A 22,688-nucleotide genomic window follows, 5' to 3' on the forward strand; every position below is an offset into this window, starting at 1 on the left:
AGTTTTCCAAAGTTCTTTTAGAAATAAACAAGTGAAGATACCTGAAGATTTCAGAGCTTCACGCCTAATCTAGCTGGGTTCTGCCAGGCCAGGGGACTAACAGAGATGTCGCGGGTGGCAGGGGTCCTCCAGAGGGATAGGGCAGTGGGCGCTGCGGACAGTGGGAAAACCCACGACCCACACCTGGGAGCCCCAAGCAGGCGGGTGGAACACGCGGGAGGAAAGCTAAGTACGCCTAGATTCATTCCGTGAGCAGCAAAGGTCAGGCAGAGGAGCTTCGCCCCCTAGGGAAGGAAAACAAGGAGCAGAGGGAGGTTTAGGATGAAGGGAGGAAATTGCTACAAAGTGCAGTTTTCGAAAGGCAGATTGGCAGGCCCGTACAGGGTGAAAGAGCAGAGGGCTCATGTTGCCAGGCAGCCGCTCCTGGGGACGGTTTCTCCGTGCGCACTAGGTGAAACCTCAGCCTGGCTGCGGGGAGGGTTCTTGACTCTGATCAAGAAAGATTCTCCAGCAGGTCAGAGGAGTGCCGATAAGGAATTCATTAACAGGAGAGTAGTAGGGGATAACAGCAGCGGTGCAGGCAGTAGAGAGCAAAGAGCAAAGGGGGGAGAGGGAAGCTCACTGAACCCCTGCTCAGCATAGGAAAGTTCGGGCAGCCTCAGAGAGGAGGTGTGCGCGGAGGCTTAGGATTCTTGTAAGAATTTCAAGAGTGGGGCAAAGGGCCAGAGGAGGCTGACATGCGGTCTCATGATGTCTAGCTCTGGCGGGAGACATTATGTCATTAACCATAGTCCTCTAGATATTCTGTGAGATAAACTTAACACAAGGAATTGATTAATTCTGTTCTCTGAGATAGTGGAGACCCCCAATCAGTGGGGACATACCCTTTTGGATTACTTGCCCTGTCTTAAGATGGGGTCGATTGTTGGCTAATTACCATAAAACATGTTAGGAATCTTACTTCGCAACTCCCTAGTTTTTAAACCAAAAACTTAGCCTTCAGATGGAGCCCCTCGTGTTCTTACTATAACGTTTATATCTCAGCATTTTTCACCTCAGGCAGGAAAAATTAATCATGATGCTCATCCCGTGTCCCTGCCCTACCTCAGGAGGATCCAAGCACCCTGGTTGGGCGCCCAGGAGGGGGGACGTGCTGCGGTGGAAGGATCGTGGGGGGACCACAAAGGGCAGGACAGGCCGGCGGTCGGCAGGCAGACCGAGAGGATGGGCGCCAGAGCGCGAGCTAATCAGCCGCAGGAGTGGCGACAGCCCTGCCGGGGACACGGGCCGCGCTGGGCTTGCTGGGGTCCGGCTGGCGCGCCGGGTCGCCCGGAAGGCAGCCCCAGGGGCCCCGCGAGACGCGTGGGGGCCTCGCGCTCCCAGCCCTCCCCGAGCCCGACGGAGAAAGGCGGCAGGGCGCGAGCTGCCCGAGCCCGAGAAAGAGAAAGGAATGCCGAAGAAGGCAGAACACGCAGGCGGGCGGGGAACGGCGTCAGGAACACGGGCCTCCCGGCCTCGACCTGGGGCGTCTGGCGACCCAGAACAGCGCGGCCGGAACGGGCAGGCCGGGGGCCGGGCGGGGGGCCGCGGGGCGGGGAGGCGCTGGCAGGCCGGGCCCAGAGTCCGCCCCGCCCCGCCGCGGAAGCCGGAAGCAGCGCGGAGGCCGAAGCGCCTCTGCTCCGCCGTCGGGAGCGCCCTCGCCGCGCCCAGCGTCGGGCCATGGGGGCTGCGCGCCGCCCGCCGCCCGCGCCCGCGGGGCCTCCGCCGGGGCCGCTCCTCCTGCTCTGGCTGCTGAGCCGCCTGGCCCCGGGGAGCGCCTCCCCGCGGCTCCTGGAACACCCGGCGCACGTCTGCTCGCAGCAGGTGAGGCCCCGACGGTCTGCGGCCGCGCTGACGGGCGGGAAGCGCGGGGGGCCCGAGGCACGGGCGCCGCAGCGGACGCCCTGGGGGTCGCGGGCGAGGTGGGAGGCGCGGTGTGGCCGGGGCAAGGGGTTTGCGGTGCCGGTTGCACAAGCCGAGCCGAGTCCTGGGCGGGAGCCGGCGTGACGCCTCCGCGAGGCCGCACAACCTGGGGAAGGCGACCTAGGCGGGGGCCGGCGGGAAGCCGGCGGGCTGGGAGCCCGGGCGGTGGGGGCGCCTTCGGGAGGCCGCGCGGGGCGGCGGCCACCCGGGCCCGGACCCTCCCTCGGAGGGGTCCCCGTCGCTCCCCAGCGGCCTGCGGGGCTGGGGGCCCGAGCGAGGGGGTGGCCCCGGGCCTTTCCGGGACGGTGGCGGCCGGCGCCCGGGGTCGCGGCGACGCCCGCAGAGAGGCGCAGCCTGCGGGTTGGGCGGCGGGGGCTCCCCGCCCCACCGCGCCGGGTCGCGGAAGCCGCGGTGAGTGGACTACCCCGCCGTGCCCGCCGGACGCCCACCCGCGGGCGCCGGCCGTGTGGGGCAGGAAAGCGGCTGTACGCGGTGCGCACCCCCGCAGCGCACCCGGCGGCCCCTCCGTCTTCTCTGCGCTCCCCCCTACCCCAGCCCCTCCGACCGCGCTGACCCGAGGGGGCAGCGCTCAGTATCTGAGTCAGAGGATGTGAAACCACCAGAGATATTTCTCCTTATCTAATTTCATAGAGGATTTCCTAAAAGAAGATGGAGGGTGACTGTTTAGCATAGTTTTTTTTTTAATGTGAGATGTTGGGAAATGTCCTTGTGACCCCCCGCTATTGGGCAAAGCAGGGGACACGCTCTGCAGATCATTCCTGCAGACTTGTTATGGAGGTATTCCCCTGTAGAGGCTTTGGCGTTTATCTTTTGATGGCCATTTACCAGATGCTTGCAAAATGCAAAATTCTACCCGTTGTTCCGAACTGAAACTGTAAAGAAACACGCCTGGGACTCTCACGTCCAGGGACCTAAGTCATCTAGGAGGTGAAAAGGCTTGAAGGTGGTGACTGGCAGTTTGCAAGTGGTTTTAGTGCAACCAGTAGGTGTACAGAATTCCAGGGAAAAGAAAAATTACTTCCAGCTGGGGTGCCCTTCCGGGCAGAAAAGACATTTGGACGGCGCTGTAGGGTGGTGGGATCCTCCAGGGCAGAGGTTGGCAAGCTGTTCCTTGCGACGGAAAGAGGCTGAGCCAAGGCCCTTGGGTGGGCGGGATAAGATGTGTGGCTGAGAGGAGTCTGCAGTGCAGAGAGAGGCAGCCTGGAGGGGAGGCAGGGGCTTATTGTAGCAGGGAGGGGAGCTGAGCTGAACACCATTGTCTGTAATTGCTCAATGGGAAGCTACTGCAAGACTCAGCAGGGGCACTCCGGAGAGGATTCGGAGAGGGCAGAGGACAAGCGGGCCGGCCACGTTTGTGCTCTCCCACGCCTTTCCTCCTCTGCATACACCTGGCTCGCAGGTCGTCTCTGGACAAACAGCCTTCCTTCACTGACTGGACCCTTTAAAGGAAGAAACTACACTCCAGATTTCTTCTTCCACTGGTGTTTCTAGTGGATGCAGCACCTACAGTGAGGGGAGGCAAAACCCCAAATTTGGCCTCAGAGGACCTGGATTTGCATCCTGCCTCCACCACTTAGTGTTTTCAAGCTTGGGCGGTTTACGCTGCCAGCGAGTGGCTTCCTCTTCTCGGCAAAGAAAGGGCTGGGTATGCCGCCTTTAAATGGGCCCATAGCACTTTCTAGAATATGAATGTCTGCCCAAAGCCCGGCTGGATTTAACTCTCAGTGACTCTCCTAAGAAAGAGAGGAGCCTTCCGTATGGCTGCTCTGTTCCCTGTGCAGAGCTGCCAGCATGTGATGTGGGCTGATAAACATCTGTGGATAAAAGAACAAAGGCATGAGTAAGGGAGTGAACCAGCGAATGGTCAGCTCTGCTTAAAGCAGTGGTAAACGGAGAGGTTTCTGTGGTAAACGGAGGTTTCTGGCTGCCTGGATTTAGGACCTCAAAGCCCAGGTGCCTCTGTTGCTTTGCCCACAGAAATCGACCCTGGGGAACCCACAAGTAGTTGCATTTCCCTGGGCAGTCTTTGGGTGGCCCTTTCCCCGTCTGGCCTTTCTCACAGCTTTCCCAGGACCGCCAGCCCAGATGAAAGCCCACAGGGAAAGGCAGTCACTTGTTCGGCGTGAGTGCTGACTTTATAGACAGAATGTGTGTTGTGTTAGAAATTCTCCTTTTTCCTGAGCACTTGCGGTTTTGACTTGTGGTAAAATGACTGTTTGACTTAACTCTTATCTTCTGGTTGCCAGAGCTTTCAGCATGCCACTCTTGCAGAGGGTGAAGAAGTTGTGTTCTGGGAACACTCTTGCATAGCGTAGGCATTTGGGTAGGAGGGAGAACCAGCAAAGTCGGCCGTCATACCAGCCCTGCGCCCTGACTGCCCATGGCTCACTCTGTCTCGGCCTGGAATACCAGAAGCATGCGGTGATGTACTGCAGGGGAGAGGACACTGCACTGCGGTGATGTACTGCAGGGGAGAGGACACTGCACCGAGTCAGGGGACCTGGACGCTGGGTTAGCCCTGGCTAGGTCACTCCGCTGCTGGGAGCCAGTGTTCTCATCTATAGAAGGAGATGAGCCTCACCTTCCAGGGTTACAGGGAGAGTGAATCATGGTAGACATGCAAAAGCCCTGGACAAATCAGTGCTGAAGGTGCAAGAGCACTAATGTTCACCTGTGGCTTTGTGCCAGGTGCTGTTCTGGGTGTTAACATGTATACCTTCATTCAGCACTTACGACACCTACCAGACCAGCAGGGGTCACCTGTTTTAGAAAGGCCAGGCGAGTAGCCTGAGGTTGCACAGCTAGTGATCTCTGAGTGGAGAAAGCAAGGTGGTGTGTGTGGCTTCAGAGCCCCCTTTTCCTAACCAGGCACCTGGTAATACTCACTGACTGCACAGAGATAAACAAGGTCTTTTATTTCTCCCTTCCAGTCTTCACCATGTGGTCAAAGCATGTTGACCTGGTGCAGGCATCCTTTCTTATTTAGAGAGGAGGATGAAGAACATGGGTTCTGGAGCAGAACTGCATGTGTTTCCGCTCTGTGTGACCTGGGCCACTAGCAGACCTTCCCGTGCCTAAGCTTTTTCATCAGTAAAGCTAGGATAATGGTGCTTACCTCATGGAACTGCTGTGAGATTAAATGCTAGGTGCACAACGTGCTTAGCATGAAAGGACTGCCCAGGAAATACTAGCTGCCACCAGCTGCAGCAGCCACATTCTCCCTCTTGGGTTTCTGCAGGAGGCCCAACATAATTCTCGTAAATAATACTCTGATCCTACTGGTTTTAAAAAGTAAGCATTTGAAATAAATTAGGGATGATTTGTTGGAGGAAAATGAAGCAAGATCTTAGTATCCAAAGAAGATCTTGAATGCATATTACATTATTAAAAACATGTTAATGTACATTCTACATAGAAATTAAAATTATAAGAATAAAATGTCCACTCTTCCTTCCCTTAAACAAATCAGTATTTTCATTTGTTCATCTCAGTTTTCAGTCTTTTCATTCATTTGGACTAACATCATAGATAAAATTCTTTCAGTTAATTTTTATCAAGGTAGTATATAATGACCCTTTAAAATGGTACTAAGATATTCTAAACAAAATTAATAGGCCCCTGCCCTACCCCCTCCACTCCCTAAAACTGTTCTCCAAGGACAGTCATTTAACACTTAGTTATTTCTGCTGGCATTTGCCTCCATATTTTTTAATGTACTTATAGTGTTATTCTTGATTTGTCAAATTTAGATATTACTTATTGACTTATAATATTTAAATTACTTACACTAAACTCCTCCCTCTGCTTCTCCTCCCAATCTTCCCATTATAGTTATGGTATGTCCCAATTTTAGTTAACTTGGTAGTCAGTGGTTATAATGCAACAAGTAATCTTCACTACTGGGGCAAGTATGTATACTTTGATTATATTTCTTTTCTGGTATAATTTATTTTCCCTCTTGGAGATAATTGCTTTAATTATTCACTCTGATGATTTTTCATGTATCTAGTCTTAGTTTTTACTATCAGATTTATCATATGTTTTTTCCCCAAACATCAGATATTCCATCAATTTCATCCCCACTTCCTGCAGAGAACTCCCTTCTGAAGCCCTGTGTTCTCCAGCTCCAACCTAGACTGATTACTCCCTAGGCTGTGTCATACTAGATCACCTGCCCCGTTTTCAGCTCCCGTATCTTGGGCCCTGTGTCTGCCTTCTAACAGGTTGGCTCCCTCATTTCACTGGAGCATATCCTCCTGCAATTTCCTAAGGTATGAGGGTATGACAGATGTGCATGTATGGCTTTTTCTTTTTCTTAAGTCTTTACATGTCTGAAAATATTCTCGCTCACACTTTTTGGTAATTTGGTTGGGTATAAAAATTTCTTGTAAAGAGAAATCTCAGCGTTTTGAAGGCATTGCTTTGTTGCCGTCTGGCAAACAGTACAGATACTAAGAAAGCCAGTGCCATTCTGAGCCCTTTCTCTTCATGGGACACCTATTTTTTTACCATCTGAAAACATTTAGGATCTTCTTTTTATTCCTGGTATTTAAAAATTTCACGATGTTGGACCTTGGTCTGGGTCTTTTTCTCATTTGCTGTGAAGGCCCTTCAGTGGACCTTTTTTATTTGGAAGTACATGCTTTCAATTCTAGAACCTTTTCTTTTTAATTTCTTTGCCTCTATTTTCTGTGTAACCTTCTTCTGTAAATCCAGTTACTCATTCCTGTGTTTCCTGAATTGATTCTCAAAATATTCATATATTTCCTCTCATTTATTTTAGTATTGTTCTGCTTTCAGAGAAAGTGGCTGAATTTTATAGCCCAACCCTTCTATGAATTTTTCTTATTTTCAAGGTTTATTTTTATTCTCTGCTTGCTTATTTTCCCACAATATTCTGTCCTTGTCATGTGGATGCAGTGTCCACTCTTATCTCTTTGAAACAGTATAATTTTATTTGTTTTAATTTTATTCTGTTCCCAGAATTGGATTATTTCTTCCAAGAGCATTTTTTAAAAATTTGTTTCGATCTATTTTTCATACAGGAAACCCTCTCAAATATCTGGTACTCCTTGGCTGTCTAAGCATATTCTAAGAATGAGGTCCTAAAAATCTGATGGAATGCTCTATGTAATATTGATCACTGGACTTTACTTTAGGGAGTCAGGCTAGCAGTGAACATGGCCTGTCAATCAGGTGACTCTCAAATGTTGAAATCTGGAGGTCTTTTCTCTGGGCTTGGCTGCTGCATTCTGAGGTCCCCACAGAGAAAGAGGCTAAGGTCCCAACATTCCATATAGACCTTCACCTAATCCCCCTCCAGCTCCTGTGCTTTATACTACCTCCCAATGTACCTGATACCTTTCGGACCCGACTTTTAAAGGGTCCCGAGGAGTCCTTGGCTTCCTTCTGGTCTGCATCAAGGATTTCAGTCCTCCACTCAGCTTCGGCCAGTTGCCCACCCCTCCTTCCAGTATGACTTTCCAAAATTTGTTCACATCTCTTGTCTACTGATGTCTCCTATTTGTTCTTAAAGATTCATAAAACATTTTCTCTTTTCTATAACTATCATATGGTTTGGGGATGGAGAGAAGTAGCACATATACAGGCCATGACATCTAATGGAATTTTTTATTCTATGTTTCACTTACATGTGTATTTTTCTGTTTTATTTTGGTCTTTTTTGCCTTATCTTCTCTCTCTCCATCTCCTCTGCTTCCATCCCTTTACCCCAGTAACCAGTATGTTAACAGCTTGGTATATATCTGCTCATATAATTATATTCAAACATACACAGATACATAGGGAATATTTTTTCATTACTTCTTTCCATAGAAAGTTGGATCATATGATAAAAAGTTCTTTATAACCTTTTTTTTCTCACTCAGCAACATGTCTTGGTCATCAGTTCAGACCAGTAGATATCTATGTAACTAATTCTCTTTAATATTCACAAAATATTCCCTAGTAGGTATCAAGCTATTTAATAATTTTTATTTTGACGGACACTGAGCTATAAACTGGATCTCACATTATTCAGCCACTCCCTATTGATAGGAATTCAATAGCATATAGAAAGAGAGGGAAAACTGCCCATTTTTTAAAGCCATCATAAGCTTAATTCTATAACTTAATAAATTGTATACAAAAAGAACAAACTGTGGACCAATCTCCCTTATGAATATAGATGCAAATAATTCTATATAAAATATCAGCACATTTAATCTAGCAGCATATGCTGGGGTAAGATACCATAACCAAGTGGTGCAAAGCTGGCCCATTACCAGAAAATCTATGCACATAATTCATTATATCAATAAATTAAAGTACAGAGCTACAAAGTTATGTGAGTAAATGCTGGAGAGGTGTTTGGTAAGTTTCAGACACCGTTTTAGTAAAAGCTATAAGCAAAATAGTAATAGAAGAAAAATACTGTGTACGAAAAGCAAGACCAAAACAAATATAAATGGTGACGTGGCAGGCTGTTCTGTCAATCACAGGAATTAGGGGAGGAACCCACAGTGGCACATTGATCAGCTGACTACATCCAACCTGCCCAACTCCCTCTTGGTCTGCATGAAGACTAGAGCCTTTCACCCCGCACATTATCTTGCGGTGCATTTTGAGTATCCCTTGGATAACAGGGAGTTACCCAAAGTGGGTATCTGTTTTCCTTTTCAGAGGAGCTCCCATCTAAAGGTGAAAGAGCCAGTTTCTCGTCCTCAATGCTCCAGGTTTCAAGTGGGAAGAGAGATGAGGGCATTCGTGGGAGTTAATCTCACAGTTCAGGAAAGAGTGATACTTGTCCGAGTGAGCAGAGATGGACGGATTTGCTGCTGAACGCTGCGCAGCAGGAGCACCTAGTGGGGCTGTAACAGCCCTGGGGCCAGTAGATGAGCATCATCACCTGGAGCAGGACAGGATGCAGCAAAAGTCTAGACCCCCAGGGTCCATGCACTGCTGCCCCCAAAAGGTAGGGCTGGGAAAACACTTAGAATCGCCCCTGGAGTGCGCTCAAGGATGGTGGCCCTGCACCCACTTCATGAATAAGCCAGGCCTGTGGGGTGGACCGCTCTGCTCCCCCTTAAGAAAAGGCAGGTGCCGGCCCCAGTACCCTGCTTATACACATTCACCAAATCTCTCAACTGTCCTAGAAGTCATGCTTCTGGGCCGCTTCACCTGACTCCTGCCTACAGGACATGTTTGCCCCATTTTGCCAGTGAATATAAAGGGAAACCCCTGAGCCTGTTCTTACCTTGCCCCACTACTGGATCTGAATGTGTGAGGTCCTCCTGTACATTAGCTTCCATTTGTTGAGCACTTGCTGAATATGGAGCTCTAAAGGGGAGTCAATAAAGGAAGAGCAGCATTATGTGCCAGCCACTGTAGTAGGCAAGGGATGGCTCCAGGCCCTGCAGCCAGCAAAGTCCTCAGAATAGTTCTTGTGGCTTCTAGTAAGGTGCTTGTTTAACAGTGCCAGAGAACTGTATTATTCATTTATTTTTTTTTTGCTTTGAATTTTATTTTTTTTTGGTATCATTAATCTACAATTACATGAGGAGTATTATTCATTATATTTGGTTGTATTCTACACCAGTACATTCCTGTTTGAAATTGTTTGTAACACAGACACATTGGGAGTGAACAGCGAAAGGCTCCCCACCCCACAGTGCCATCACCACAGCCCAGGCCCTGCCATGAGACCTTTATGTCATATCATCTAACTCACAACAATGCTGTGAGGTTGGTGCTGTGGTTATTCTGATTTTTCAGTTGAGGAAATGGAGGCTTGGCAACATTAGATATCTTGCCTAAAGTCACTTAGCTGGTAAGTGGTGGTGAGATGACTCAGCTCCAGGGGTATGTGTGCACCTGTTTTCCAAAGTAGAGCCAGCTGGCCATGCTTAAGCCCAGCAGTACATTTCCCTAATATCTGTAATTGGGCTTCTAAATTTGGCCATCCAGGTCTTCTCTGGGTTACACAGATTGCCAAAGTGGGAGGCAATATAGTGTAATATTTGTGCTTCTGTAAAAAGGGGCTAAGGATAATATTTTATTATACCTGTGCATGAGGATTGGTGATCTAATGTATGTAAATCACCCAGCACAAAGGTGGTGGGCCCTCTTCCTGGGGAGTGTGTGGGCATACAGGAAGTCTCCTAATTGATCCTGTTTCAGGGACAGTCATCTTCATCCCCCTTCTTAAAGCCCTGTTATCCAGATGGGAGATTGGAGGCCTCGAGATTCAAAGGCCCTTTCAGTGTGGCACCCACTTGGAAAGTTCCCAGCTTGTAATAGTTACTCAGAAAATGCCAGGTCCATTTTGCCACCCGCCATCCCCCCTTCCCATTCTGTCTCCCACAGCTGGGCCATGGGGAAGGTGTGAGGAGAATGTGGGCTACCTCCCGAGAGCAGCCCTGGGCTCTGTGTGCATTTCATTCTTCGAATGAATGAACCAGGAGGCACCTGCCTGGCTGTGAATTAAAGTTCTCGCAGGGCTGTAATTACTGCTGCTTTTTTCCCACAGGGGCTGAACTGCACAGTGGAGAATAGTAAGTCACCAGTTTTCTTCTTGCCGTAGCTTTGCTAGTACAGGGCTGACCATAGCACTGCCCCTAGACACCCATGAGGCATGAGTTTCCCACCCAACCCAGGAGGCCCCCTTGGGAATACTGGAAGGGCACCTGCACTTCCATCATGTGGGCTTTGAACACAGTCCCTGGGTGCTGCCCCAATCTACCTACAGCACCATTTGATTTGCCAGAGCTTGTCACAGTAAAGTGAGAGACCTCTGTGGTGTTGATTTTGTTTTGTGTTTTAATTTAAGGAGGAGGAGGCACATAACGCACGTGTCTGTGCTAATTGGGAGCCCTGGCATACAGAAATAAAGCGAACTCTCGTCACCATCCCACCCATCCTGTGCCCCCATTCCCAGTCACTGCATCTCAGAACCAGGGTGTGTGCTGTCTTCACTCCTTGAGCGCCCTGTAGACTTCAGAGCTTTGCAGCCATCCCAGACAGGCATTGGCAAGGGGGGCAGGTCAGTGAAGCTGAGAGCCCAGCCCAGCATCTGCAGACCCCAGTCTTAGCCAGTCATTGGGGCCTACTTGCTTGGGTGCCTCTGCCTCTTGCTTCAGCTTCTTGCAGAGCAGGTGAGTGTCTGATGTCTGCTTTGCCCCCAGGCACCTGCCTGCATGACAGCTGGATCCACCCTCGGAACCTCACCCCCTCATCTCCAAAAGACGTCCAGGTCCAGCTACACTTTGCCCAGATCCAGCCTGGAGACCTGTTCCCTGTCATCCATATCGAATGGACACTGCAGACGGATGGTGAGCGGGCGTGTCAGCAGGCCCTGGGGATCCCACCCCTCAAGCGAGTCCACAGACTGGAGCACTGACTGCCCATAGACTCAGGATTGGGATCCCAGTCCTGTGCTCAGACAGGGGGGCCCATGTTTAGTGCTGAAAGGCTCCAGCACTTCATGCAGTGAATACTGTCACAGTGTTTTAGATATTAACCCACAATGGTATCTTCCCATCACACCATCCTTCGTGAAAGAACTTCCTTCAGCCTAAAATCTTTACCCAAAAAGTGGTTGTATGAAGAGTCAAGCAGTTAGTTCTCTGACTGTAGTACCAAATGTTCATGAGGAAAATGGTAACACATTTGCCAGCCCACTTCTTCCCTTAATTTAGGGGCTGGCATTTCTTAAAACCACCCCCATCTCCAGACCTCAGGGATAGAGCATTACAGAACTGGGAAGACTGGAGTCAGCGAGAGCCAGCTGCAGACACGTAACAGGAAAGTTCTCTTTGCAAAGCTCCAGCCCCCACGGACTGCTGTGACCTCCTCAGGGGTGGGGACACCCACACCACAGTGCCAACGCCCTAGCCACAAACTTGCAGTCTTTGCTTCGTGCCCAGCGTAAAGCACCACTTGTCCTTGGCCAGCTGGGGGTAACTGTCTGCGGGGCAGTAGGCTTATCGCCCAAGCACTGGAAGGAACAGGAAGTAGAGGGTTAGGTAAGCGGGGCACAGGGTCTTTCCGGAGTGAGGCAGCATAACTGACAGGAGGCGCCAGCCCAGTGGTTTGTCCCAAGGTGAGCATGCTTGTCTCCTCCCTCCTCCGACTTGCAGCCAGCATCCTGTACCTGGAGGGGGCAGAGATATCCGTCCTGCAGCTTAACACCAATGAGCGCTTGTGTGTGGAGTTCAAGTTTCTGTCCAAACTGAAGCATCATCACAAGCGGGTAAGAGCCCAGACCACCAGTGGATCGCGCTCCTCTAATGATCACGAGGAGCGGAGCCTGTCTCTGGGAACTTCACGGGTGTGCCTCCCCCTCGCCGCCTTCCCAGCCTCTAGCCGTTCACTGTAAGGAAAGTGGACGGGAAGGCGGCTTCCTGCCCCCTCGCCCCACAGTCTTACTTGTGGCTGTGGTCGCCCTGGGGCCCGGCTCCAGAGAGGAGCGGCTTCTCCGCTGGGAGAACTGCTGCGGCCCCAGCCGTTCCGCCCTCTTATGCTGCTCGCGTCCAGATTAAGATGTTGGCTCTCGTTTAGTCTTTTTGAAGCAGTGCTGCTCAAAGTGTGGCCCCAGGACAGCAGCAGCATTTGCCCTGGGAACCTGTAAGAAATGCAGATTCTAGGGCCCCACCCCAAATTTTCTGAATCAGAAACTGAGGATGGGGGCCCAGCCGTCTGTTTCACAAGCCTACCAGGTGGTCTGACGTACGGTCCAGTTTGAAAGCTGCTAATTTAAATGTGCAAAAGGGGGCCATGTGCAAAAAAAAACCGCCGCGAACACAAGCAGCAAAGATAGATCCCCTCTCCTGTGTTTAGTTAAGACCTGCAAACCTGACTGCAAGGTGGATGGTGAGGACCAGGTGCCAAGACTGACTTAGAAGTGAAGGACTCCCCAGCCTCTCCCACTGGGGCAGTTAAGGATGGGAGTTGAAGTCAGTGTCTATCTGCACCATCCAGAAAATATCTCTGCACACATTCTGTTAGCTCTGCAGCAAAAGGCACGGGCCCAGGGTGACTGGCGATCTCTGGAGCTGTCCCTCTGCACTTTTGTGCTCCAGAACATTCTCTAGAGACCCCTGGCTTTCCCATCTAAGGAGGAAGCGTCATTTAACAGTTTTCACTGCCTCAGGGTGCTGGCTCTTCCAGTAGCGCCAAGCGCATGGGGGCCCAGCTCCCTCCCACCGCTGTGGAGTTGGAGGGGGCCTCAGGGGGGTGGCACTGGCTCTGCTCTCCAGCTCTACGCAGATTTCCTTGCCTATGACTCTGCTGTCTATAGCCCAGGCCAGATCTAGGCTGTTTTAAAAGGCAGGAAGAACCAGAGGGCACACAGAACAAAGGCACAGATGCCTTACCTGGGGTCCTCTGGGGGTGGAGGTGGGTGGGGCTCTTTGGGCCCAGATGGGTGGGGGGGCATGTGCGACCTGTCCTCCCCCCCTTCCTCCATCCCCTCCAGTGGCGTTTTACCTTCAGCTACTTTGTGGTGGAGCCTGGCCAGGAGTATGAGGTGACGGTTCACCACCTGCCCAAGCCCGTCCCCAACGGAGACCCTAACCACCAGTCCAGGAACTTCCTTGCGCCTGGTAAGAGCACCCTCCTGGGCCATCCCCGCACCCCTGGGTGCTGCCGGATGACCTGCGCGGGTGGCCCAGATGTCAGCCTCCCTGCTCAGGCATGTGGGACCCAAGGAACAAACCAGTGCTGGGGGCGGGGAGCCCTTAGGGTGTGGCTGCAGCCTGTACTCCCTGCAGGCAGGCTCATTCTCTGTTGGCACAAACTGGATATTGGCACAAGACCCTGGGAGTTTTATGTCAGCTGGAGTCCTTCCCTCTCCCTGGAGAAGCCTCTTGCCCAGATAGCATCAGGACACTCTTGCAACAGTTGGGATCCTGCTCCCAGCTTCCACCAGCCTCTCTTTGGCTTTTGGCCCCACATCCTAGGCATTTATCCAACACTATCCAGTGCATGGCCCCGTGTCCTCCTTCCCCACGAGTTCATCTGTCTGTGAGTCCTGCCGAGCTTACCTTCTAAAATCATCCGATGTGTGTGCACCTCCGAGCTTGCTGTCTTCCCCAGAATCTCAGCCACAGCACTTCAACCACCCACATTTCTCATTGTTCAAAGGCAGCTACATCTGGACCCCGGCCCCTTGAGGACAGGGTCTGGTTCTGTGCCCCTTCATGCAAACTTGAGAACCTCACAAACTGCCTGGCATATGGTAGGTGATCAGGAAATGCCTGCTAAGGACAATGGCAGCCTCCTCCGTCCCTGGAGCCCCCTGCATGCATACACACACACACTCACACCCGATCTGCTGGCCCTGCTTTATTTCTCTTCATGTTCCTCATCACACCCTGATAGTATATAGTCATAGTGCACTTATGACATGGTGGGCTGTTTGTTATTGTTCCCTTGTCCTGGAATGTAGTCACCAGGGTGAGGCCTTTGTCTTATTCGCCACCATATCTCCAGTGCCTGATACAGCCCCTGCCCCACACAGGGTGCTCAGTATGTGTTGACTGAGTGAATCTCCTCAGTCTGCTCCCTGTTCCTCAAGTAAATTGACTCAGTCCCTGTCACTCCACGGTCATTCATACCTGTCATGTGCCTTCTTCAACTAAAGTTGAATGTTACTGTCAAGGAAATAGGGGGAGGGGGCTCCAAAAGACCAGAGCAGTGGCCCTCAGGGAGGCCCCCAGACTAGCAGCGTCTTCTAGTCACCTGGGCACTTTTTAGAAATGCAGATTTTCAGAACCCACCCAGACCAACTAAGTCAGAAACTGATGATGATGCTCATGAAAGTTCGAGAGAGACTGCCGTGGAGAAGCAAAGTACTCCCCCCGAGGAAAAGCAGAGACAGCCTGGAGAGGAAGCTAGGGTGGGGAAGAAGGACCTGGAACAAGTGCAGGAGGAATACACGGGAGTCTGGATGGTTCCCTGAGAAAGGAGGGCAGAGACGTCCAGGTCAGCCCCAATCCTGCAGGCCTCTGGCCTGCAGCTTGGGCTTGGAGCTGCTTTGAGGGCCCAGAGGGAAAGGTGGTTATTCCTGGTGTCTGCCTGACTAGCAAATGTCCCAAGGCAGGGGCTCAACGGTTTCACTTTTTTGGGTTGGCAGACTGTGAGGACCCCAGGATGAAGGTGGCCACGCCCTGTGTGAACTCAGGTAACTGTGGCTGGGGGCCCTGCCCGGGGAGCTTAACTGGGTGCACATGCACACACAGCATGCACACGCCCTCTGCTCACTCCAAGCCTCTGCGCCCTGGGCAGGCAGCCTGTGGGATCCCAGCATCACTGTGGAGAGCCTAGAGGCCCACCAGCTGCGGGTGAGCTTCGCCCTGTGGAACACGTCCACCCGGTACCAGATCCTGCTGCACAGCTTCCCCCACACACGGAACCAGAGCTGCTTCAGGGACGTGCTGGACATGCCCGCGGTAACTGCCACCTCCTTCACCCCCTGTTGTAGCCCAGACCCCGCTGTATGCCTCCTGTCTCCCTCCGTGGGCCCTGGCGCTGCCGCCAGAGCCCAGCCCCCAGCACCAAGCCTGGGCTCCCTGCCCCCACTTCCTCTCTTTTTGTCCTTCAGTAGCTGTGTAGCTGATAGAAGCCGAGTGGGTCTCTGCCCTGATGGCTGCTCCAGGCCTTCTCTTCTTCCCTCCCCCACAGGCTCCTCTGTTCTCTTTTTGTTTTGCTATTGTTAATTGCGCTTACTCCAAAAAGGATTCAAAGATTTTTAAAATATGGAAGTTAAGACAAAAGGAAGTAAAGATTAGGAAGTAAGATGAAGCCACAGTGTGGCTTATGCAGAAAAGGTGCGCCGCGCCAGGGGGTGAGCACAGATTTGCCTCCCTGGCTCTCAGCAGCCAAAGCAGAGAGGGAAAGACCAGTTACCAGACGTGCTCCCAAGTTAGCAAGCCAGTTGCCCGAGGGAAGGGCAGTGTTTCCCAAACAGAACCCTGCAGAGCACCCCCGGTGATGTTCAAAGGGCCATGCTGGACATCAGGTGCCCTGTTCCCGGCAGCTTCCTGTGACATGCTCCAGCCCGACTAGCCTTACATACCCTCTCTCTGTCTCCAGCCCACACAGGAGGAGTTCCACCAGCGGGCCAACGTCACGCTCACCCTGTCCAACTATAACTGGTGCTGCCTTCACCGGGTGCAGGTGGGTGCATGTGGCGCAGACAGATGTGGAGAGCACACGCAGGCAGTCATGCCTGGCTCAGTGGGCAGGTGGGAGGAAAGGCAGCTGTGGAGTCGTGCCGTGTCCGAGGACCCAGTGCTGCCACACCTGGGGCTTCCTGCCCTCTCAGAGCTTGTGCTCCCAGTCTCACCCGGGCCTGGGTCCTTGAGCCCTCACTGACGGGCAGTCTGCCTAACAGCCATTGCAGACCCTAGAGTAGCCATCCAGGGCCCATTACATTCAGACAGCCTCTGCTGGCAAGAGAGTGTCAGTGGGGGGCCAGGGTCTCCCCAGCACCTCAGGGCCCTCTCCCTGCTTTCTCTGCTCTCACAGATCCAGCCCTTCTTCAGCAGCTGCCTGAACGACTGCCTCAGACATTCTGTGACTATTCCCTGCCCAGAAATTCCAGTCTCTCCAGGTAGGAAGCCTCTGGCTGTCCTAGAGCATATTTGGACATGACAGTGAGGAAGGTAGACAGTTTAAGCTGAACCCTGGCTGGTCCTAAGGGTGACTCAGTGCAGGGCCAGAGTTTAATTCACTTGGAGGAGTTCAGGCCTGTGGTGTGAGGCTTTGGAACAATTTTCTCCTAAGGGTTGGACTGCCTTTCATTAGCTGTGCCACTTTGGACAAAGTAGTTGACCTTTCTGATCCTCGCTTTCCATGACTGGAGCAATTGGGCGTGTTATTGTCACAGGACTACAGCTGTGGACCACACACTGACAGATGTGCTTTTGTCCTCAGAAATTGTGAGAGCCCAGTACTGTGAGGCAGAGCTCCTCCCCTGGGTTCAGCAGCCCGAAAGGGAGGATCAGCGATGTTGAATAACTTGCCCAAGGTCACACAGCAAGGACGCAGCAGAGCCCCGGCTTCTGATCTGAGCCTGTGAGCAGGGGCGGCCCGTTCCGTCCCTGCACTGGGCTGACTGCCACAGAGCATCTGGGGCCACGTGCTGACCAATGCACAGCCCCAGCCTCACAGTGGGCAGTGGGGCATCTTAGTAGACCAACAAGTCAGGCAGTTTGCAGAGATGGTTTCATTAATTTTAACCGTTACCTGAAGTGCTCAGTGTAGGGCCAGGGTCACCAGCAGGCCCTCAGTGGCTGTCAGTGACAGGGTTTATAATCACTGCTAGTAATTAAGAATACTGTTTTCCCTCTGTTCTCATTGCAGTCTCTATTGCAGGTAAGCATTCCTTCAGGAGCCCCCGGGGACATTCTGCAGAGGCCACATGAGGTGCCCTGGCTGAGCCTCATGTGGAGCCAGGCAGACAAGCTTGACCCAGGAGGCCAGCCCAGGGGTGGGGGATATCATCACCATGTTGTGGCGCAGGCAGGAGGGCCAGCGCAGGGCTGGGCAGGCGCTGGGGACCGGATGGCCTGGCAAGCGTCCCCGGCCACGGCTCACCCTCTCCTCTTGCTGCAGACTCTATACCCCTGTGGGTGTATGGGTCCATCACAGGCGTCTCCATCCTGCTGGTGGGTTCCGTCATCCTGCTGACCATCTGCCTGACCTGGAGGCTGCCTGGTAAGGGGGCGGCACGGGGCCCTCCCCTCAGCTTCTCTCTTCCCTGGTCTCCCTTCCCCCACTCCAGTCTGCAAGGCTGTGCTCAGGGCACCTTTTAACCCCAGCCCTTCAATCTCAGATTCAGTATAGATGTTGCCCCTCCTAGGCCACACCTGAGCTCAGGTGTCAAGAGCTCAGAGCCTGTAGTAAGGCTGACCTGAGCTCACATACCAGCCTCACCATTTACTAACTGGGAAAATTACTTAATCCTCTGAGTTTCAGGTGCTTCTTTTGTAAAATGGAAATTATAATGATACCCACATGAGGAAACAGTTGTAAGGATTACATGAAATAATGCATGTGAATTCTTAGCAGAGTACCTGGCACATGGTATTTGCTCAGTATGTTAGCCACAGTTACACTTACTGTATTAAAATTCATATTATTCAGATCACGTGGTTGGGAGGAGCTAGGGGTAGGGTTTCCCTGCATCAGACACGGTCAGCCAGGACATGAGGAACAGCCTGAACAGCCCCATCCTGCAGCCCCCACACTTGCACATCTGAGGTCAGGGGGAGCAGCAGCATGGGATAGAAAAGGGGGACCCAGACCACGGCATGTACCCCAGCTTGCCTCCCTGGCTTGCAGTCATAGGCAAGTTGCCTAACAAGCCTTAGATTCAGTTTTCTCTTCTGTAAAATATATAATAAGGCCTCCCTCTCATCACCACGAGGGAGGACTAAGCGATCCAGTCAAGGTGGTGCTTCTGGTGTGTGTTAACAAATGCCAGCTCCCCCTGCCCCTGCAGCCCTCTCTGGCCAGGTTCTCCACAGGAGGGATCATGAGCCTTTGGGTTAGGAGCCCAGCCTTGCCCTATCCCCCCATGGCCCTAGGCTCTGTCTTCAGTGACCTGGGAGGCTGTCTCCATAATCCAAGGCGTGTCAGGATTAGGTGTCAGTCGTCATTAATCATCATCATGTGGTGGGAAGGACACCGGACAGGCCCAAGGAGGCCCTCTCCAGAGGACCCTGGGGGCCGGGGAGCCATTGTGCCCGCCACAGAGCTCCCTTCATCTCCTCCCGAAGCGCTCCCATGGGGTGAGGGCACCGGCAGGAGGGTGGCTGTCGCGACCCTTCAGGGACCGAAGCAACACGCCCAAGGTCTTGATTCTTCTCTAGGCTTTATTGTTTAATCTCTCACGGCGGTTACAGCAGTTGTCGGGAAGCTCCTCTCCCTCCCGGCGGGCTCCCTTATATTCAGTCACCCAACCAATCCGGGACAGTATCATGCGTGACCTTTAAGCGGATAGGTGTCACGCGCCACTCTAAGCGGGCAGCACGAGCTGTGCACGGGTACAGAAGTCTGCTGGGCCAATCCCCAACAGGGAAGAGGGGAAAGGGTGGTGAGCAGGAAGCAGGCGCCATCTTTAGGGCGTTGTCCAGCTAGAGTGGGGCTCAGCCTCGGCCGTAGGCCGGGCCCCCACAGGTGGCCACACTCCTCTTGGATGCCTCGGCAGTTCTAGGGAAAGGCCCAAAGGGCAGGGACTGAGGCAAGGCCCTGAATGTCCTCCTTGGCCATCGCATCCCAAGGGCTGACTCCTGCCCATCTCTCTCACCACCTCTTTAAGGGAGCAGCTGTGTTCCCCTCCTCACCTCAAAAATACCAGAAGGAAATGTAACCGGCCAGTGGGGGTGATTTCCAGGGCTGTGCCTCCCACAAGGATTCTTCTGGGGAAGGGGCTCTCCCTGAAGTGGAGTGTCTCCTCCGGGTGGCTGAGTTGTGGTGGTGGGGCGGCCAGGGCTGGAGCGAGGACCAGGTGGAAGCCACAGTCACCATCCAGGGTTCCAGCTGGATCTGTGCTGCAGAATACTTGTGGTCCAGCTGCCTGATGTGCCAGGCACTTGACATGTACAGTCTGGCCAGCATATGCATGGAAGACACCCCACCCCAGAGTCATTTTGCAGAGGAAGAAGCTGAGTTTCAGAGACATCAGTAACCCCCAGATCTCACGGCTGGTTATGGCAGACCCGGGCTCACACCTGAGCGAGCACAGCCTCCCTGCAGAGGCCCAGAGCTCTGAGCACCAGTGCCCCACTGCCCATCCTGTTTTTTCCCAGGCTGGGGGCAGCATTGCCATCATATGCCCCTGTGCGCTGGTCCCTAATACTCGTCCAGGAGAGCCGCCCTGATGGATTTCTTTTCCCTCCAGGGTCTCATCATGAGAAATGTGATGGTGACATCAGATCCTCAGGTTCGTGTTCCTGGGTGGGTGGGTGGGTTCACTGTTTCTAAGGCACGATGGAGCGCCCTCTGGAGGTCAGGTCGGGTCGCCTCTGCAGTCTAACTCCTGAGCCCCTTCAGGAGGCACTCCCTTCAAAGGGCCCGCCTTCCAGCACCCCCGCACAGGTGAGAAAATGGCAAGGCTGGGCTAATGGCCTGTAAATCACCTGACAAGGTGAGGCCCTGCCTGCAACAGAAATTCCTGCTGCATAAGTGGGCCTGTGCACCCTCTTTTTTTTTTAAATAAATTATAGGCTAAAGGCCAGATAGGAATGTGAGAGAGATTCTTTTTCCCAGAAGACCCTGGCCTGGTTTTCCAGGCAGCAGAACGGGAAAACAGCAATGTTTGTCTTATTCCAAGGCCTTAGTTGCCTCTCAGGCTGGCAAGCCAAGCTCTGCCTTGTGCAGACCCCTCCCTGGGCTGAGCAGCTGGGGCAGTGCCCCTGGGCCGTGGCATGAGAGTCGGTGCAGACACCCACCTGCGCCTGCGAGCATGGCCTCCCTTGTCACCCTCAGATGTCCTGCCCACAGCTAGGCTGGCGCCCCCACCCCTGAAGCCCAGGAAGGTCTGGATTGTCTATTCTGCCGACCACCCCCTCTACGTGGATGTGGTCCTCAAGTTCGCCCAGTTCCTGCTCACCACCTGTGGCACTGAAGTGGCCCTGGACCTGCTGGAGGAGCAGGTCATCTCAGAAGTGGGGATCATGACCTGGGTGGGCCGCCAGAAGCAGGAAATGGTGGAGAGCAACTCTAAGATCATCATCCTGTGCTCCCGAGGCACCCAGGCCAAGTGGCAGGCCATCCTCGGCCAGGAGGAGCCCTCCATCCAGCTTCGCTGTGACCGCTGGCAGCCGGCCGGAGACCTTTTCACGGCAGCCATGAACATGATCCTGCCCGACTTCAAGAAACCAGCTTGCTTTGGCACCTACATTGTCTGCTACTTCAGTGATGTCAGCAGTGGCAGTGACATCCCTGACCTCTTCAACATCACTTCCAGGTACCCGCTCATGGACAGATTCGAGGAGGTTTACTTCCGGATCCAGGACCTGGAGATGTTTGAACCTGGCCGCATGCACCGTATCGGGGAGCTAGCAGCAGAGAACTACCTGCAGAGCACCGGCGGCTTGCAGCTCAAGGCGGCCGTGCAGAGGTTCCACGAGTGGCAGACCCAGTGCCCCGACTGGTTTGAACGTGAGAACCTTTGCTTGGCAGATGACCAGGACCTCCCATCCCTGGGCGAAGAGGTGTTCGAGGAGCCACCGCTGCCCCTGGGAAGAGGGATCGTCAGGCAGAAGCTTCTGGTGCGGGAACCAGCCTCCACGGGCTGCCTGGCGGTACATCTGCTCATCGGTGAGGAAGGGAGAGGCGTGGCGAGGCTGGAGCCTCAGCCTCAGCCCCAGGGGGAGCTTACAGCACAGGCCCTGCATGCCGTGGCGCTCCCAGTGGAGGAAGGCTGTCCAGCGCGGGCAGTGGAGCCCATCCCCTGTGCCATTAGGAGCGCTGCCAGCCGGGTGGCTGTGGTGGAGGCCAGTGAGGCCCACCCCCTGCTGGAGGGCTGGGGCCCCATGCACAGCAGTGCGCTCTTCCTCCCCGCAGACTCAGATGGCCTGCCTCTCCGGGGCAGCCCGGCGGGCCCACCCAGCCCCCTCCCAGAGGACATAAGGGAACAGCTCGGAGGCCTGATGTTCTCACTCCTCCAGCAGAGTCTGGGATGCCAGGCCCAGGGGGGCTGGGAGAGCCCCGTGGTGGTCCTCAAAGGCCCGCGCGCGCCCTGCGAGGAGGAGCAGCGGCAGTCGCTGCAGTCTGACCAGGGCTACGTCTCCAGGAGCTCCCCACAGCCCCCCAATGGGCTCCGGGAGGGAGAGACAGATGAGCAGGACCTGGGGCAGGTGACCCCATGGCTCTCCCCTGAGGACCTGCGGAGTCTGAGGAGCTTCCAGAGGCAGCTTTTCTTCCAAGAGTTTCAGAGGAATTCTGGCTGGGACAGTATGGAGTCAGAGAAGCCAGCCTTGTGGAACCTGTTGGACACAGAGCGTTGAGCCAAGGGACTGTGTGTCTGCAAGGTGTACATGGGTGCATACGTATATATGTTCAGGTGTGAAATGCATACTTTAAAAATAGAGGCATCTTGATTTTGACCTCAGACATCCCCTTTAATGTTTCTCCCTGTGACCCTCTGGTCATCTGCTGTCCCCTGTAGAATCCACAGTCCATTCCTAGAAGCCGGTGGCCAAGTGTTCTGAGTCTCCATTGTTCATTCATTCATTCAGCATTTATTTTGCACCTACTATGTGCCTGGCATCTGCCCTCCAAAGATAAATTGCACATGGCATTGGCCTTGGCCTCCTAGTGACCACAGCAGATTAGCAAACAGGATGTGGAGGCTGAACAGAGGTGTGCCTGGGTCTAGGAAAACACAAGGGAGGGCACCTGCCCCAGGGGGACGCTCCTGGAGGAGGTGGTATCTGAGCTCAAGGAGAAGCTGGTTTCCCGGGCCAGGGGATTGTGGAAGTAGAAGGCAGCAGGCGGGGGTCGGGACCAGGGGGACCCATCAACCCACCAAAGTCAAGGCTTCACTGGAAGAAGGGAGGCAGTAAGGTGGGGAGAGGCAGCTGGAGCCCAGGCTTGGGAAAGGCTTGTGCACCAGGCTGGGCGTTGGGACATTAGCCTGAGGGCCAGGGCCTCCTTTAATACGAGGAGCTGTTGCCCTGCAGAGGAGGCAGCCAAGG

At 53.5% G+C, this 22,688-nt stretch overlaps 1 protein-coding gene across 3 annotated transcripts; it reads left to right on the plus strand.

Annotated features, from left to right (window-relative positions):
- Positions 1-1,639: 1,639 nt before the first annotated feature.
- On the plus strand, positions 1,640-22,097 carry IL17RA (interleukin 17 receptor A). 3 transcript variants are annotated; one of them, XM_073222771.1, is made up of 12 exons: positions 1,640-1,863; positions 10,511-10,535; positions 11,166-11,312; positions 12,120-12,232; positions 13,457-13,583; positions 15,116-15,163; positions 15,250-15,431; positions 16,075-16,158; positions 16,510-16,594; positions 17,599-17,700; positions 19,889-19,930; positions 20,476-22,097. In XM_073222771.1, the coding sequence occupies exons 1-12, from the start codon at positions 1,720-1,722 to the stop codon at positions 21,996-21,998; spliced, it is 2,622 nt and encodes an 873-aa protein (XP_073078872.1). In that variant the 5' UTR covers positions 1,640-1,719; the 3' UTR covers positions 21,999-22,097. The 3 variants fall into 3 exon arrangements, with proteins under 3 accessions (XP_073078872.1, XP_073078873.1, XP_036870807.1); XM_037014912.2 differs by having other exon boundaries at positions 1,641-1,863; positions 15,268-15,431; XM_073222772.1 differs by lacking the exon at positions 17,599-17,700.
- Positions 22,098-22,688: the final 591 nt, after the last annotated feature.

The sequence above is a fragment of the Manis javanica genome, chromosome 15 (assembly GCF_040802235.1).
Source record: "Manis javanica isolate MJ-LG chromosome 15, MJ_LKY, whole genome shotgun sequence".
Lineage (NCBI taxonomy): Eukaryota > Metazoa > Chordata > Mammalia > Pholidota > Manidae > Manis > Manis javanica.